At 39.5% G+C, this 14,455-nt stretch overlaps 2 protein-coding genes across 2 annotated transcripts; both read right to left on the reverse strand.

Annotated features, from left to right (window-relative positions):
• Positions 1-7,409: 7,409 nt before the first annotated feature.
• Positions 7,410-8,701, reverse strand: LOC149949135 (uncharacterized protein F54H12.2-like). The gene is made up of 3 exons (XM_090169372.1): positions 8,335-8,701; positions 7,839-8,221; positions 7,410-7,784 (listed from the first exon to the last, which is right to left on the reverse strand). Exons 1-3 carry the CDS (start codon positions 8,699-8,701, stop codon positions 7,410-7,412), a joined length of 1,125 nt encoding a protein of 374 aa, XP_090025498.1.
• Positions 8,702-9,942: 1,241 nt separating this feature from the next.
• LOC149949136 (uncharacterized) lies at positions 9,943-11,013 on the reverse strand. Its single transcript, XM_090169373.1, has 2 exons — positions 10,592-11,013; positions 9,943-10,300 (listed from the first exon to the last, which is right to left on the reverse strand). Exons 1-2 carry the CDS (start codon positions 11,011-11,013, stop codon positions 9,943-9,945), a joined length of 780 nt encoding a protein of 259 aa, XP_090025499.1.
• Positions 11,014-14,455: the final 3,442 nt, after the last annotated feature.

The raw sequence follows: 14,455 nt of genomic DNA on the forward strand, positions 1-14,455 counted from the left end.
ATCGAGAATACGAGAGCGTCCGTCGAACACGCGAAGGGACCATCGGATCCAGCCGGAGATTTATTGACGGAGCGTAATAAGGAAGCGGAATAGAGGTCCGCGATAAAACGAGGTCAAGCTTTTCATCCGCGCCAGAAAGAAGCGGTTTGTTTATACACGTGTTTAGTCGGTACGGGGCATGAATCTACGGTGATGGTAGCGATATTACGACGATTGTATATTTGCGGGGATTTGAACGGAGAGCAACGTCTAAGGTTAACCAGGTGGAAAGAAGCCGATTGTTTTCCAGCGTGTTTAGTCTGCAAATAGAATTCTTACAGATGCGAAACGTCAATTGAAATGAACGGAGAGTAACGTAGATACGCCAAGGATTGAAATTACTCTTTTTGTAAAGTATATGAAACCAAGTAAAAAGCGCACGGATGAGTACTATATAAAGGGACTCAGTTTCCTTAAAATTACATCCCGAATTTGGAATCTTGTCTTTCACGTTTTAGAAGCGGCGCTCACCAGTCATACGAGGAGTAACCCAAAATGAGAGTTTTATCACGTATTAATTATTCGCAAATCATTTTTAATTTGCATTGTCAATTCTAGGTCGGAGAATAACTCTTGCATTCTCGAAGTCAACTTTCTGAGAGCCAACAACGAATATGTTCTCAAAGAATTGGCATTCTTGGTGGTTGAAACTGGAGAGAGTGGGGTGTACGCCTTTAAGCCGCCTTTTCCGTATCACGAGCTAAACGTGAAAGACGAAAGACTTTGTTCGTGGATCTCGACGAATATTTGTGGGATGCAGTGGGACGAGGGTGAATACGAAATAAACGAATTGGATGGAATCATCACCTACATCACATCTAAAGCGTCAACCTTCTTCACGAAAGGTCTGGAGAAAACATCGTTCCTCTCGAATCGTTTCGTTAAGAAGATCATTAACGTTGAGGACATTGGATGCCCAAAATTTAAAAATTTTGCAGATTTGGGTCCAAGGGTCTGCAAATACCATTTTCAAAATTTCAATTGTGCATTATTTAAAGCGCATCAGATAAATTTATGGAAAAAATATAAATAAAATATTTTGGTCTTAACCATATCTGTTTTTTTTTCTTTTTACCTCTCTCATATACATTTACTTGAATCAAACATTGGGAAGTGGAATGGTTAAATAGAAACCTTTTTACTTACAACCGTCTAATAGGTCTACCGTTGGAAATCAGAATTAGTCTTATTACCAAGAATTTATTTATACTAAATATAGATAAATACAATCTTTATTTATACCCCACTGTATAAATACGTTCTTATGTATACCTTATAGTATAAATACGTTCTTATGTATACCTTATAGTATAAATACGTTATTTATTCTTTGTGACATAAATAAAGCGTAATTTATATCTTATGGCGTAAATACATTCTTGTTATTACGAAAGGTTGTAAACTATAAGCTCTATTTATTACTTGTGGTGGAGACGACTTCCAGAAGAAATTTCAATTCTGGCTGGGATATATAAGTCCATCTCCCGAAAATCAAAATCATATTCATTTCAGAATGGCAACTAACAATACCGTCTTAGACAAAAAAGTTACCGTCGTGGTCTTAAGATATAAGGCTGCGCTGGGACACATTCCCGGCCGCCCCGAATTACCAGTCTTCAATTTTCGAACTTTGGAAGTCATTATCCGGAAGCAACATCGGGGATTTTGGGTGGAATTCCGCCCGGATGAAGCGTGTGCAGTTATTGACGTGCACCTATGTTACCACCCGAACATAGCCAACATAAGACGGGCTCTCGGAGGATTAAACCAACTAATCGGGGTATGTTTATTTTCGTTTATTACGTATAAAACGTGTATTTATTACAATTATTTTAAGATCGAAAAACTGGATTTAACGATATCGGCGGAAGAAGACTCCATCGCTTCGCTCCTCTTTTTCGGAATGAACAACGAGCCGAATACTTCAACGCCAGAAATCCCGACCACACTATCATTGATCCCTGCCATATCTTCATCGACATGTTCTATAACCGGAAACTCATCATCGTCTCTACCATCAATAGCGTCAACTTCTTCTACCCCCAAAGTTCCTTCGACTCTTCTCGCATCTGCTTCATTTTCCACACAGAAGCGGAAGAAAAGAAGCGCTCCATCAGAGAAGCAGATGAAAAAAAAACCAAAAAAAATTGACTTTAACGATGATTTGGAAAAATTATTGGCTTTAGAACAAATTGTTCAACAAACCGTCGGTGAGGAATTTGTAATGTGAAAATAAATAAATATTAAGAGAAAATACCAAAGTTTAATTTTTACGTACTTATAATTAGGAATTATATTTAATTTTGGTTGGGAATTAATAAGATATTATTTTTTTAATCCTTGTAAATTCTAAAGAGCGCATCAGATATAATTTTCCAAAGATTCTTTATAACATTGAAAACATTCTAGCGAGGTAGAGGCGACCCCCGTTATAATAACAAAGTAGTGATGTACTTTCATTGAAAGAATTCTCCCACGTCCCAATCGCTAAGACCGAAAAAAAACCCTGCTCTTCCCCAACTGGCGAAGGACCCTACTATTATAACCTAAACAACGCGAAGCGAATGTTTAGGGGTGCAAAGTGTATAAAAGCTCGAATCGGAGCTGATGACATTGTCAGTTGCGAGTAGCGGCTAGTGAGTCAAAATGTTTTCGTGCACCATATGTGTTAGAGAATTTGCAACAAAGTTTACTTTGAATCGACCTAAACGAGAACAACACGGTGATAGGAAATACGTTTGTTTGCTTTGTGGTAACAGTTTCGCGCGCAAATACGGATTGCAACGTCATTCGCGAATTCACGCGAGTGGTTCAGATTCATCGACACCCGATTCATCGCGTAAAGAAGCCATCCTCCCATTTCAGCAGCCAGTTTCACCGACACCCGCACAGCCATGGCAAAATAATCCTCTACCACTTCAAAAACCGATGGAAATAGACGACGCCGAGGATAGCTTTCTCGAAAACGTCGAAGAACTTTCCGTTATCGAGGACGCCATCATTAGCTCGCGTTATACCCCGAAAACCACTCAAACGGACCCAGAGGTATTAATCACTTCTATATGTTCAGCCTTATTTAAATACTTGAAAAATCGCTTATCTAAGAAACGGGGTATAAAATGGAGCGTATTTATTCGCGCGAAGTACGTGCGTAAACTCAACGACGGCGAGGAAGTTGAAGCGTTACCGTATTTCCGTAGCAAGACTCAAACTTCCCTCATGCCGGACGTAATACCAGTTCAAATAGACTCTTGCATAAAGCAAGTTGCGGAAGCAATGGGGGAATTCCAAGACATGGGTAGTGGATGGACCATTGATCAGATTTTGTTTTTCCAAGTGGATATTATAACGTATCTTCCACTCGTAGGTGGTACCTATATAGAGCTACCCTCGGAGCTTTGTAAAGGTAAAGGTCTCCTAAATATTAGAACTATAGACCAGAAGTGTTTCTTATGGTGCATTCTAGCAAAACTACATCCTACAAATTCACATCGACGCTGAAAGGAACAATACCAAAAATTTGAAAGTGAAATAGACTATAGTGACATTTCATTCCCTTTTCAATTAAACGTTTTAAAACTTACAAAATTTGAATTTAAAAACAATCTATCAATCAACGTTTTTGGTTATGATAACGAAGTTTTCCCGCTTCACGTCAGTGAAAACAAAGTGCCGGAAGATCGACAAATAGACCTTCTATATCTCGTTGCAGGAAAAAACCAGCACTTTTGTCTTATTAGCGACCTTAGTCGCTTGTTGAGTCACTTCACAAATCATAACGGAAAAATTTACGTATGTCGTTATTGCTTACACCGCTACTCTGGTGTAAGCGCCGAAAGTAATCATAGAGAGCACGTAAAAAACTGTAATGTCCACGGTCCACAGCTTGTGAAAATGCCCCACAAAGAACCCATTTTAAAATTCAATAAAATCGACTGGCTACAAAAGGTAAAAAAGGAATCTTATTACAAATTTTCACTTTTTAATATTCTTCTTAAATTTAGGTACCTTACGTCACATACGCGGATTTTGAATCTATCATTGATAAAATCCATACATGTTTACCCGATTCTTCACTGCCATCAACAACCAAACTTTCCGAACATGTAGCGTGTGGTTTCAGCTATGTTGTTGTAGGACCCGATGGTATTTATATTTTGTACTGTTTTTAAAAAATATCTTCGCTACAAAGAATATTCAATTTATAGGAAAACCGCATCCGCCCGTGACTTATAGAGGAACTGACGCTACTGATGTTTTTCTTGAAAGTTTGTTGATGGAACGGGAGTACATCACCGAATTATTAAAGAAAAACGTTCCGATGGTTTTGACACCAGTCGAAGAAGAATCGGTTCGCAACGCCATTCATTGTTACGTGTGTGGAGATCTTCTCACGCAGAGCGATCCGGGAGTTAGAGACCATTGTCATTATTCCGGTATATTACACTTTTATCGGTGGTTTTTATTATCAGAAAGCTAACGTCTAATTTCAATTTTTAGGGCGTTTTCGCGGAGTGGCCCACAATTCGTGTAATTTTAAGCTAAGAGTTGGAAAGTTTACACCCGTCGTCATGCACAATTTATCACGGTACGTAATTTATTTTCCTTTCTACTATCGACGAAATTATAACTAAATTATATTTATTTTCAAATTGTAGATACGACGCCAATCATATTATGCAGAGGATTGGGTTGATGAAGGAACATAAAATTTCCTGCATTCCATCAACCACCGAAAGTTATATAAGTTTCACTATAGGTCGTCTCCGTTTCATCGATTCACTTCGTTTCATGCCAGCTTCCCTCGAAACTCTAATTAATAACTTAGCTATGGGGGGGTCGGATAAATTTCCTATTTTAAACTCTTTCTATCCTTCGCATCAAGTCCCGTATTTACTTAAAAAATTAACCTATCCTTACGACTACATGAGCAGCGTGGCAAAGTTTGAGGAGACACTTCCTCCCAGAGAAGCATTTTTCAACTCTCTCACTGACGAACACATATCAGATGAAAGTTACGAATCAGTCCGACAAGTGTGGAATACTTTCAACGTAAAAAATCTAGGTATTTCGCCAGAAATCTTTAATGGAAAGAAATAATGTTACTAACGAAAATTTTCTTGACAGGTGAACTACACGATTTGTACGTTCAAGCGGATACCCTCCAGCTCGCTGACGTCTTCGAAAGTTTCCGCGCCATGTGTGTAGCATACTATGGCCTGGATTGCGCGCACGCGTACACCGGACCAGGATTCACCTGGGAATCTGCGCTTCACATGACCAAAGTGAAGTTGGAGTTACTCCTCGATATTGACATGCACTTATTTATTGAGCGCGGTATTCGAGGAGGGGTTTCGATGATTAGCCACAGATTCGCCAAGGCGAATAATAAATACATACCCGAAACTTACGACCCCGAGCAGCCGGGTAATTTTATAATGTACTTCGACATGAACAATTTGTACGGGTCGTCGATGGTCGGCTACCTACCCACTAGTAAGTTCGCTTGGGTACTTGTAAAAGACCTCCTCGATTACACTAATTTACACGTGCTTACTTTATCGGACGAGTCATCCTATGGTTTCATTTTGGAGGTTGATTTAGAGTATCCTGCTGAATTGCATCAAGAACACAATTGCTACCCCCTTGCGCCCGAATCTCGCGCAATAACCACCGATTTATTTTCTTCATAATATAAACTGATGCTTAAAGAATTGAACCTTTCCACAAAAGACACTCTTTCTAAGCTTGTACCTAATCTATTCAACAAGCAACGTTAAGAAGTTCACTATCGTAATTTAAAATACTACGTTTCGAAGGGGATGAAACTTACTAAAGTTCACAGGATACTCTCGTTTGACCAAAGTCCTTGGCTTCGTCCCTTCATCGAGTTCAATACGGAGAAAAGAAAACTTGCCAAAAACAACTTTGAACGGGAATTTTTCAAGTTGCTCAATAATAGTACTTTTGGTATATTAAATATAAATTTAAATAATAATCAATACTAATCTCATTTTCTCTAATACTAGGTAAGACCATGGAAAATCTCCGTAATCGTATAGACTTTCATCTCGTGCAAACACCTGAGCGGGCCATCAAGAAAGCGTCTTCTCCGGCATTTGAAAAGTTCACTATTTTCCACAACGAACTCGTAGGCATTCAAATGAAGAGGAAGTCGCTTACTTTGAATAGACCTATTTATACCGGCTTCTCCATTTTGGATCTATCCAAACTTTCCATGTATGAGTTTCTATACGAGTACACGCGGAAGAATTTCGGGGGTAAAGCGCGACTCCTTTTCACAGATACTGACAGCCTCACGTATGACATACAATCCGAGGATGTCTACGCGGACTTACAGAAGTCCTCCCACCTCTTCGATTTCTCAGGATATCCCGTTAATCATCCTCTTCACAATGAATCAAATAAAAAAGTGATTGGGAAGATGAAAGACGAGATGGAAGGAGTTCCGATTCGCGAGTTTTGCGGTTTACGCCCGAAAATGTATAGTATCCTTTCGGAGAAGGGGGAGAAAAAAACCGCGAAGGGTGTTTGCAAGAGAGTCGTCAAAAAAAGTATCCGCCACTCGAGCTACCGCAATTGTCTTTTTCGGAATCAAATTACGAGCAACTGTATGATGCGAATTGTGAGTCAGAGACATCAACTCTTTACCATTTCCCAAAACAAAATGTCTCTAAATCCTTGTGATAATAAAAGATACATTTTGGGTAACGGTATTCAAACTCTATCCTATGGACATCACTGGATCGACAAGATAAAAAAGGTGTGACTGAATTCGTAAAATACGTATATAACTAATAGAACATTATGTATATGACTAAAAGAGCATTATGTATATAACTTAAAGAACATTATGTATATGACTAAAAGAATATTTAGAGTATTTTGATTTATTTTCACAAATATTATTCTAAAAATGTTAAATATTTTTAACTGGATATGATCTGTGAATTTACTTTAACAAAAAAATTTATGAACTAGTGTTTTTGCAATTTGTTTTGAATGTTGGTAAATTAAAAAAAAAGTTTAAAAGTTATTCAATATTTATTGAATAGTTTGAATACACAAATTCTTTAATCATCTTATCATTATCATTTTTTTGTTTAGAAAATATTGTCACAATATCAAACATTTTTACACCCCGACATCGATTAATAGCAAAATTTTTCGAGAAATAGAGTGCAACCCAATGTTCTCCGGACGTTTCTGAAGTAGCCGTGTTCACGATATAAAGAGAGGGGAAAGTCTTCACGTATTTGGGTAATTGATCCGCAGCCATAACTCCCCGAAATAGGTTTTTGGTGGACTTATCGTTTTCCATAATTCTAGTTAGTTGTAACGTATCCATTCTAGTTCAAAAGCACGGTTCTGTTTTTATCAATTTCAATCAAACTCTGGAATTCCGCGTACACAATTACAGCAATCGTTTCGGCTAAAGCTGATGCGAATTTTATCTCGAGCCTCAAATTTCCGTTTTTAACTAAATGGAAATGGGCGGCGTTGCTCATCCAATCAGCCGTCAAATCGTAGACGAAAAGGCAGTTCCCACCAACGTAATCTTCGCGACTTATTTGGTTTCCCTCGTCAATGTTCCACTGACCCGTTTGTAGAAATAAATTGGCGTAAGCCTGGATGTAGCTATTCTCCGCGAAATTAGGAGTGAGAGGGCGATGGGGTACGCTGTTTCCGTCCACAAACAATCCAATGTGGTTTAAATTAAAGTGCTGGAAATTATATGGTGATAATTTTAAGTCACCTAGAAAAGCCGTTTGACTAACCATCCCAATCACGACTTTATTGGGAATCTGGCCGGTAAATAAATGATCCTGCACTACACTCATGTTCCCCTGGGGGATCGAAAATGAAGTGCATTCGGTGCGAGTGATGGGGTATTTAGCTCTAGCCACTTGTAATACTTTCGCGTGAGATAATGGTATTTCTGGAATTAATTTAACTTTTCTCAGATAAAGCGAAGCTGATTTGATTTCCAATTGACATTTCACATCGGAGTGTAAACAAAAATCGGTGTTCGGTTTACCAAAAACAAATTTTAAATCCACCAAGTTTAGAAGATATCGAGGTTGTTGACAAACATCTAAATGGAGGACGCCGTACATATCGATAATTCCCTTTTGAGCAAATTCAGCTCTTTTCAAGAAACCTTCGTTTTTGGTAAAGTCGTTAAACTCACCCGCCGTGTCGCGATAGAATAAGGAGCTGGTCAGATGACTCGTTTAGCCGAGTCACCAAAAGTTAGCATGGTTTGAATCATACTTTTATACGGGTAATTTTGAGCCGAAGGAGTAACGGATTTTTCGTTTAAAAATAGATGCACTTCGGGAAAGAGACTGTGTAAAAATAAATTGACCGGCGCCACATTATCAGCTGGTGTAGTTACCACTCCACCCGCACTGATCACGGCGGCTTTGGGGAGAGATCCATTTTGTTTTTTCACTTCCACCTGAACGTGTAGGAGAGTCTGCGACAAGTCTACGTAGGATTCTGAATTGTTGGTAATACTGGAAATGGGATTGTATTCGACCCATTCGCCACCGATAATCCCCGTCTGCGATAACGGAACTTGAAAAAGGTCCAATTCCGAATTCACACACCCGCTTGAATGTGGATGTATCAGTGCCATAATAACGCTTTATGAAAATATATCGGAGTAAGAAGGGCACGATGTTTTCCTCCTCTTGGCTTTACGTCGAGTGATTTTGCGCAGTCGGGAGCGTTTCTTTTTAAGTCCAGATCCCGTCATTTGCTTAACCACTTCCGCGGCTGAAATTAAGGTCTCTTTGCCAGCGCTTTTGGATCTAGTTGCGAGTGCCTTTTTGATTGGAATACCGCTAGCAACGTCCGTGACGACTTTCGCTCCAGTATCGAGGAATTTTCTTCCTAAGAACTGGGCTCCACGCTTGAAAAGGGGCATGGCACTGCGAAAAGCTGAAGCTAGTATATTGCCTAATCCATATCCTCTTTGAACACCCACACCTCGATAAACAGGAATTGATCCATAGCCAGCCTGATTCAAATAGTAGTTCTCGTAATCGCTTACGGCGGGATTAAACTGCGAGTGTCTCATGATGTTGGTCGTTCGTTATGCTTTACTAAAATGAACGCGACTCGTTCTCGCACGTGTTGTTATAGGGTGAGCCAGGCCCTCCGTGGTCTGAAATGTAGAGTAACGTGCACCTTTCCACGTTCGAATCGCACGGGGTTCCCCAAGTCGTCCATAATGTTAATTTCGATAATTTGAATATTTGAACCCGCGACTGGTAAATAATGTGGTTTAGTGAATATCGAGTCTATAGTTTCACCGTCTTTCCCTTTAACGCAAATAATTCTTAGGAGAGGTACGTTCCTGTCCCCGACGATCGTACTTTCAACGATATCGGAATAAACAAACAACGAATGTAATCCCACGTCCATATGTACGGTATATGGAGCTATCGTCGATTCCCTAATTTCAAGTTCTTGTACTTGCTGAATCGAAAACCCCAACATAACCGCTATATCAGGAGGGATTTTACAATAAAAACTCTTAGCAATGTGAACCGAAACTCGTTTCAGATGTTTTATGTATTTAAACTCAACATTTTTACCCTCAAATTTTAACATTTCAAGGTAATCTTCGATTGTAGAGAAATTTGCTTTGGGTATAATAGCTAGTTTTTCTTCCGTAAAACCTTCCGACATGATATCATCCGTCCAAACTCGGACTACCCGCTCTTCTTTGATATTGTTCCACGTTCTAGGATAACTTTACTTCGTAAGGTCCATTCAGCTGAACATTTTCCGGAAGGTAAGCTCTGAATTTGCTCAGAGTATTATCGGGAAAGTAATTCAGCGAAGAATCGGATGGTAGAGTGATGTAGAAACTCATTCTAAGTCTACTTCTTGAACCCAACTGTCAAATTGCGGTCCGTACCCCTTCCAGCGTACGAGTAACTCGACTGAATTATCAGATTTGCGTCGCCGCCTGAGCACTTTTTCAATTTTAAAAGCACACGTCTCGAGATCTTTTCCGACTTTTTGTACTTCTTCCTTGTAAAACACTCCCAAAATGGGTTCCAAATCCAAAGCCTCCAGTTTATATACCGCCGGTTGCCTCGGTATCCGCTTAATCACTCGAAACAATTCTTCGGAAAAATTTGGGATATATCCTTTCTCAAAGATACCCTTGTTTTTGCTAATTCTTACAATATCACCAATTTCGAAATCATAGGTCACTGGCGGACTGAAATCAATACCTCCGTATAGAGTTTTCCAAAATATTTTCGAATTTTCTGACGTTACTTCGACGGGCTTACATTTAATTGAACGGTGATAGCTGTTATTGTACGCGGTAACTAAATCTTGGAGCGTATCGACGTATTTATTTGTATTTTTGCCAGTGAAATATCGATACATTCTTGATTTAAACGATCGAATAAAGCGTTCGACGATACTGGGCTTAACTTCAGAATTCGTCGCGAAAAATTCTATTCCCCGTGATTTTAACTCCAATTGAACGGCTTTATAAACAAACTCATTCCCGTGATCACTCTGTAGGCGTTTTGGTCGTCTTTCACCATCTAGTATGTTTTTCAGAGCATTCACTATGGTAGCCCCCTTCTTATCTTTCACCAGCTCAACGAAAGCGAATTTGCTAAATACGTCAATACAAGCGATTATGTAACGATATCCCTTATTTTGTCTCGATAGTTTCTGCAGGTCAATTAAATCAGCTTGCCATTGTTCGTCAATACCGTAAACTATTGTCTTATTTCTTTCGTACCGCCGCTTTACATTTTTGTGTAACGTATACGTATCTTGGTTCTGTAAAAAATCTTTAACCTCATTCAATGATACGTTGAATCCCTTTTCTCGGGCTGAACGATACAATCTTCGAAGGCCAACGTAACCGCCAGAGTCTACTACGTCGTAGTATATATTTCTAAGTTTATCCATAGTTGGTAAAATTTCCCGGTGTGGGTACCGTGTAGTACCATAATAGGAATTCAGATAATTCCATTATTACGAATATAAATATTATTATGACAGCGGTTAAAATTTTCGGATTTTTGGAATAAGAATCCACTAATTTGGACGTCACACCCACAGCTACAGTTTCAGTACAACCATCCATCCTGAGACAAAAAATTGAAATAAATACTCGTTAACTTACGTTAAAGGTTTTATTGATAAATACAGTCAAATCGTCACCCACTGTTGCGGCCTGGGTGGAGTCGCGAGATAAGATAATGATTTTAACAAATTTAACCTCGCGGGATTCTTGATAAATTTTTTTGGTACATTATTATTTTGCAAAGTTTCGTAAAAATTATTAATTCCCGTAGGATCGACATTTGATTTGGTTTTTCTAACCGGGTCGTAAATTAAATCTATAACGTTCGATCCCGAAACGACCCGCCCCCCAATTTCCATTTCGCCTAATTCGTTCCACGAAATATATCGCAATGTCCAATTGTACAAAGATATCGCGTCGGTGAGCAGACTTGGTGGTATAGATGTGGCAATTTCTTCGTACCAGGTTTTTTTTATTGCTGTTGTTTTTCAACTGGTTTCTGATTAGAACTTAAGTGTCGCTGCAAAGTTTGATTATAAAATGATAATTTTTCGGATTGGGACATATTGGGGTTCTCGAGAATCGCTTTCATTTCCTTATCCAAAGTGGGTATTTCCGGTTCCAGAACAACTTCTTCTAGAGTAGCGTTTTTCATACGACGTAAGGCGTCTTCGGAAACTAAAATCATTTTGCGGGCCATTTTTACTTATTAATAGCGCGGTTTATCGCCGCGCCGGCGACTGAGCTCACGATTGAAAGAAGCGGAGCTAATAAAAGCGGGAGAAATCCCCCCTTCTGCACTAGAATCTGTTTTCTTTTAGCGAGAGGAATTTTACGACATAGATGGTGTATCACTTTACGATGTTTCTTCAACCGACTCTTTTGCTCATCTGTAAGTTGAACGTTCCCACGAAGTACATTTATACAGCATTCGACCAACGATAAAATAGCGTCTCGATTTGCTAGCTTGACGATAGCTTTTCTCTGTTTCACGTTACAAGTGCTCAAATATTTCAAAAAGTTTAAGTTTTTACAAACTCGTTTTGAAGTTCGTACGCTCATTTTGGAACAAAAATCGCGGCTTCTTCTCCCGGTATGATTCCCGTTCGCAGCCGATATTTATCTGAAGTGTTTGGTTTTAAATCGATGAATAAATAGCCGTACGGTTTCATCACGGCTTGACGGAAAGCGTCCACGACGAATTTGGTATTTGACGGAGAAATTTGTTTAGCAATATTTAGTACGCTGGAAACGTCTCTAGCGGAACGGAAGATGACGAGGTACTGCGAATTCAGATTGAGAGTTCTAACCTCTTTCCCGTGATAAAACAAATTTTGCATTAAAATCAGTACCGACGTGTTTCGATGATGCGAACCTCGGATGAATAAATTGGTCACGTCTTTGTTATTAGCTATTTCACATAATAGGTCATCGAGAATGACAAAATTTCTAATCGTTGGATTCAAAGTTCCTGGGTCCAACAATCCTTCGTGAAACTCGACTGTTGGATTATGCTCCAATACTGAATTAAATAATTTCTGTTGGTACTCTGTATAACACCAAATTATTCGTTGGGGTGGGGGAGATATGCAAGAGTCATTATGTTTGATTAATTTCGCGATAAAGTGCGATTTTCCAGACTGCGTGGGTCCTGACACGAGCCCCGTGAAAGGATGTATCATGATAGGATTCATGTTTGTAAATGAGATAAGAAATAATAAGCGTGGTTTTTAATACGATTCTTTTTATTGATATTTTTTTTAACAATCTACCGTCTTATGTAACATATTCTTCAAATTACACATAATAAAAGACAAAATATTATCCCAAAAATCCTCGCTTAAAAATGTGTTAAGTTTTGAGATTATTTCCGAACAACTTATTTTTGCCATGGCGTCAAACAAGTACGCATCTAAACGGGAATTCCAATCTATCATTAAACAGTCATGCTCATCTTGCGAAAGATGATCAACTTCACAACCACTGCACTGCTTATTAATATAATCGGTAACTTTGTTTAGTACAGTTTCTTTAATATCGTTGAAGACGCGTTTGACTTCGTTATGGTAGATCATCACTTCACCGTATTTTTCCATCAACGTCTTCCAGGGATACCGCGTCAGAGTGAATCCACGCTTTGTCAGGTAGTGCTTGCCGTAATTGGTCCCAGTGCCAAGAACGATTTCCCTGACGTCCACTACTCTACGGTCTTGAAAAATGCACAGTTCTACCCGTCTCGTTTCCGATCCTTCGAAGACCCACGTTGAGGGTGGGATAGAATCGTCTTCCAAGAATGAAGTTATTTCCTCGTTCGCTCTCCACAATTGATTGAATTGACTTTCAGTCAGCGCTATGCCAACGCCTCCTTCTAGGGTTCCGATGTAGATATTACAGTCCGGGGTTACCAACACTCCTTTCGTGGTAGAAACCGGAAAAACCTTACTGCTATTCCTGAAAATTTTATATTTGTTAAACAGAATCTCGGTATTAAGATCATGTTTTATACATATATTTTATCAGTATTCCAAGACGTCATAGACTAGCAATTACAAATTGAGAATGAAGTTTTGTGGGAAAATAAAACTCCTTATATAGTACTCGTCGTTTTTTTAACTTAGTTCCTATATTGCGCGATACATCGTTTTATTCATTATCATTTACGTTAATTTAAGTCTATTTCGTTCGTAGCAAATATTCTCCCTTTTCTCCGAAAGATATTATAATCGTCGTAATATCGCTACCCTCACCGTAGATTCATGCCCCGTACCGACTAAACACGTGTATAAACAAACCGCTTCTTTCTGGCGCGGATGAAAAGCTTGACCTCGTTTTATCGCGGACCTCTATTTCGCTTCCTTATTACGCCCCGTCAATAAATCTCCGGCTGGCTCCGATGGTCCCTTCGTGTTTTCGACGGACGCTCTCGTATTCTCGATGCTGTGCCGTACTTTGTTTATGAATTATACCCCATGCCATACCCTATTGGGTATTTCGTTAATCCCCGCGTAAACTCCCACCCCGTACCGAGGAAACGCCGTTTAAACAAGCCGCTCCTTTCTGGCGCGGTTGAAATCCGAGACCTCACTCTCTTCCGGGTCTCTCTCCCATACCTCCTCACGAAACTCAGCTTCCTCCTCGAACGATATTACACCCCGTCAACAAGACTCTGACCGGCTTCGATTCTCACTTCACGTTTTCATCGGTCTCTCTCGTATTCTCGATGCTAGCAAATCTGGCCACATCGAGCCGATGCGGTTTCGAGGGAGATACCGGCACCCCGCGCTAACCCTATGGAAAATATTGGCACCACGTTATAACCCTATG

Source organism: Leiobunum rupestre, chromosome 3 (genome assembly GCF_980474605.1).
Source record: "Leiobunum rupestre chromosome 3, qqLeiRupe1.1.hap1, whole genome shotgun sequence".
Classification (NCBI taxonomy): domain Eukaryota; kingdom Metazoa; phylum Arthropoda; class Arachnida; order Opiliones; family Sclerosomatidae; genus Leiobunum; species Leiobunum rupestre.

Excerpts from the sequence above, each read along its gene's own strand:
- LOC149949135 (XM_090169372.1), bottom strand. The coding sequence starts at position 8,701 with ATGGCACTGATACATCCACATTCAAGCGGGTGTGTGAATTCGGAATTG. Across the intron at positions 8,222-8,334 it reads TCAAAATTACCCGTATAAAA|GTTTCTTGAAAAGAGCTGAA; the intron begins GTATGATTCAAA and ends CCAAAAACGAAG. Across the intron at positions 7,785-7,838 it reads ATAAAGTCGTGATTGGGATG|CACTTTAATTTAAACCACAT; the intron begins GTTAGTCAAACG and ends TATAATTTCCAG.
- LOC149949136 (XM_090169373.1), bottom strand. The coding sequence starts at position 11,013 with ATGGATAAACTTAGAAATATATACTACGACGTAGTAGACTCTGGCGGT. Across the intron at positions 10,301-10,591 it reads CAGAGTGATCACGGGAATGA|TCCGCCAGTGACCTATGATT; the intron begins GTTTGTTTATAA and ends TATTGATTTCAG.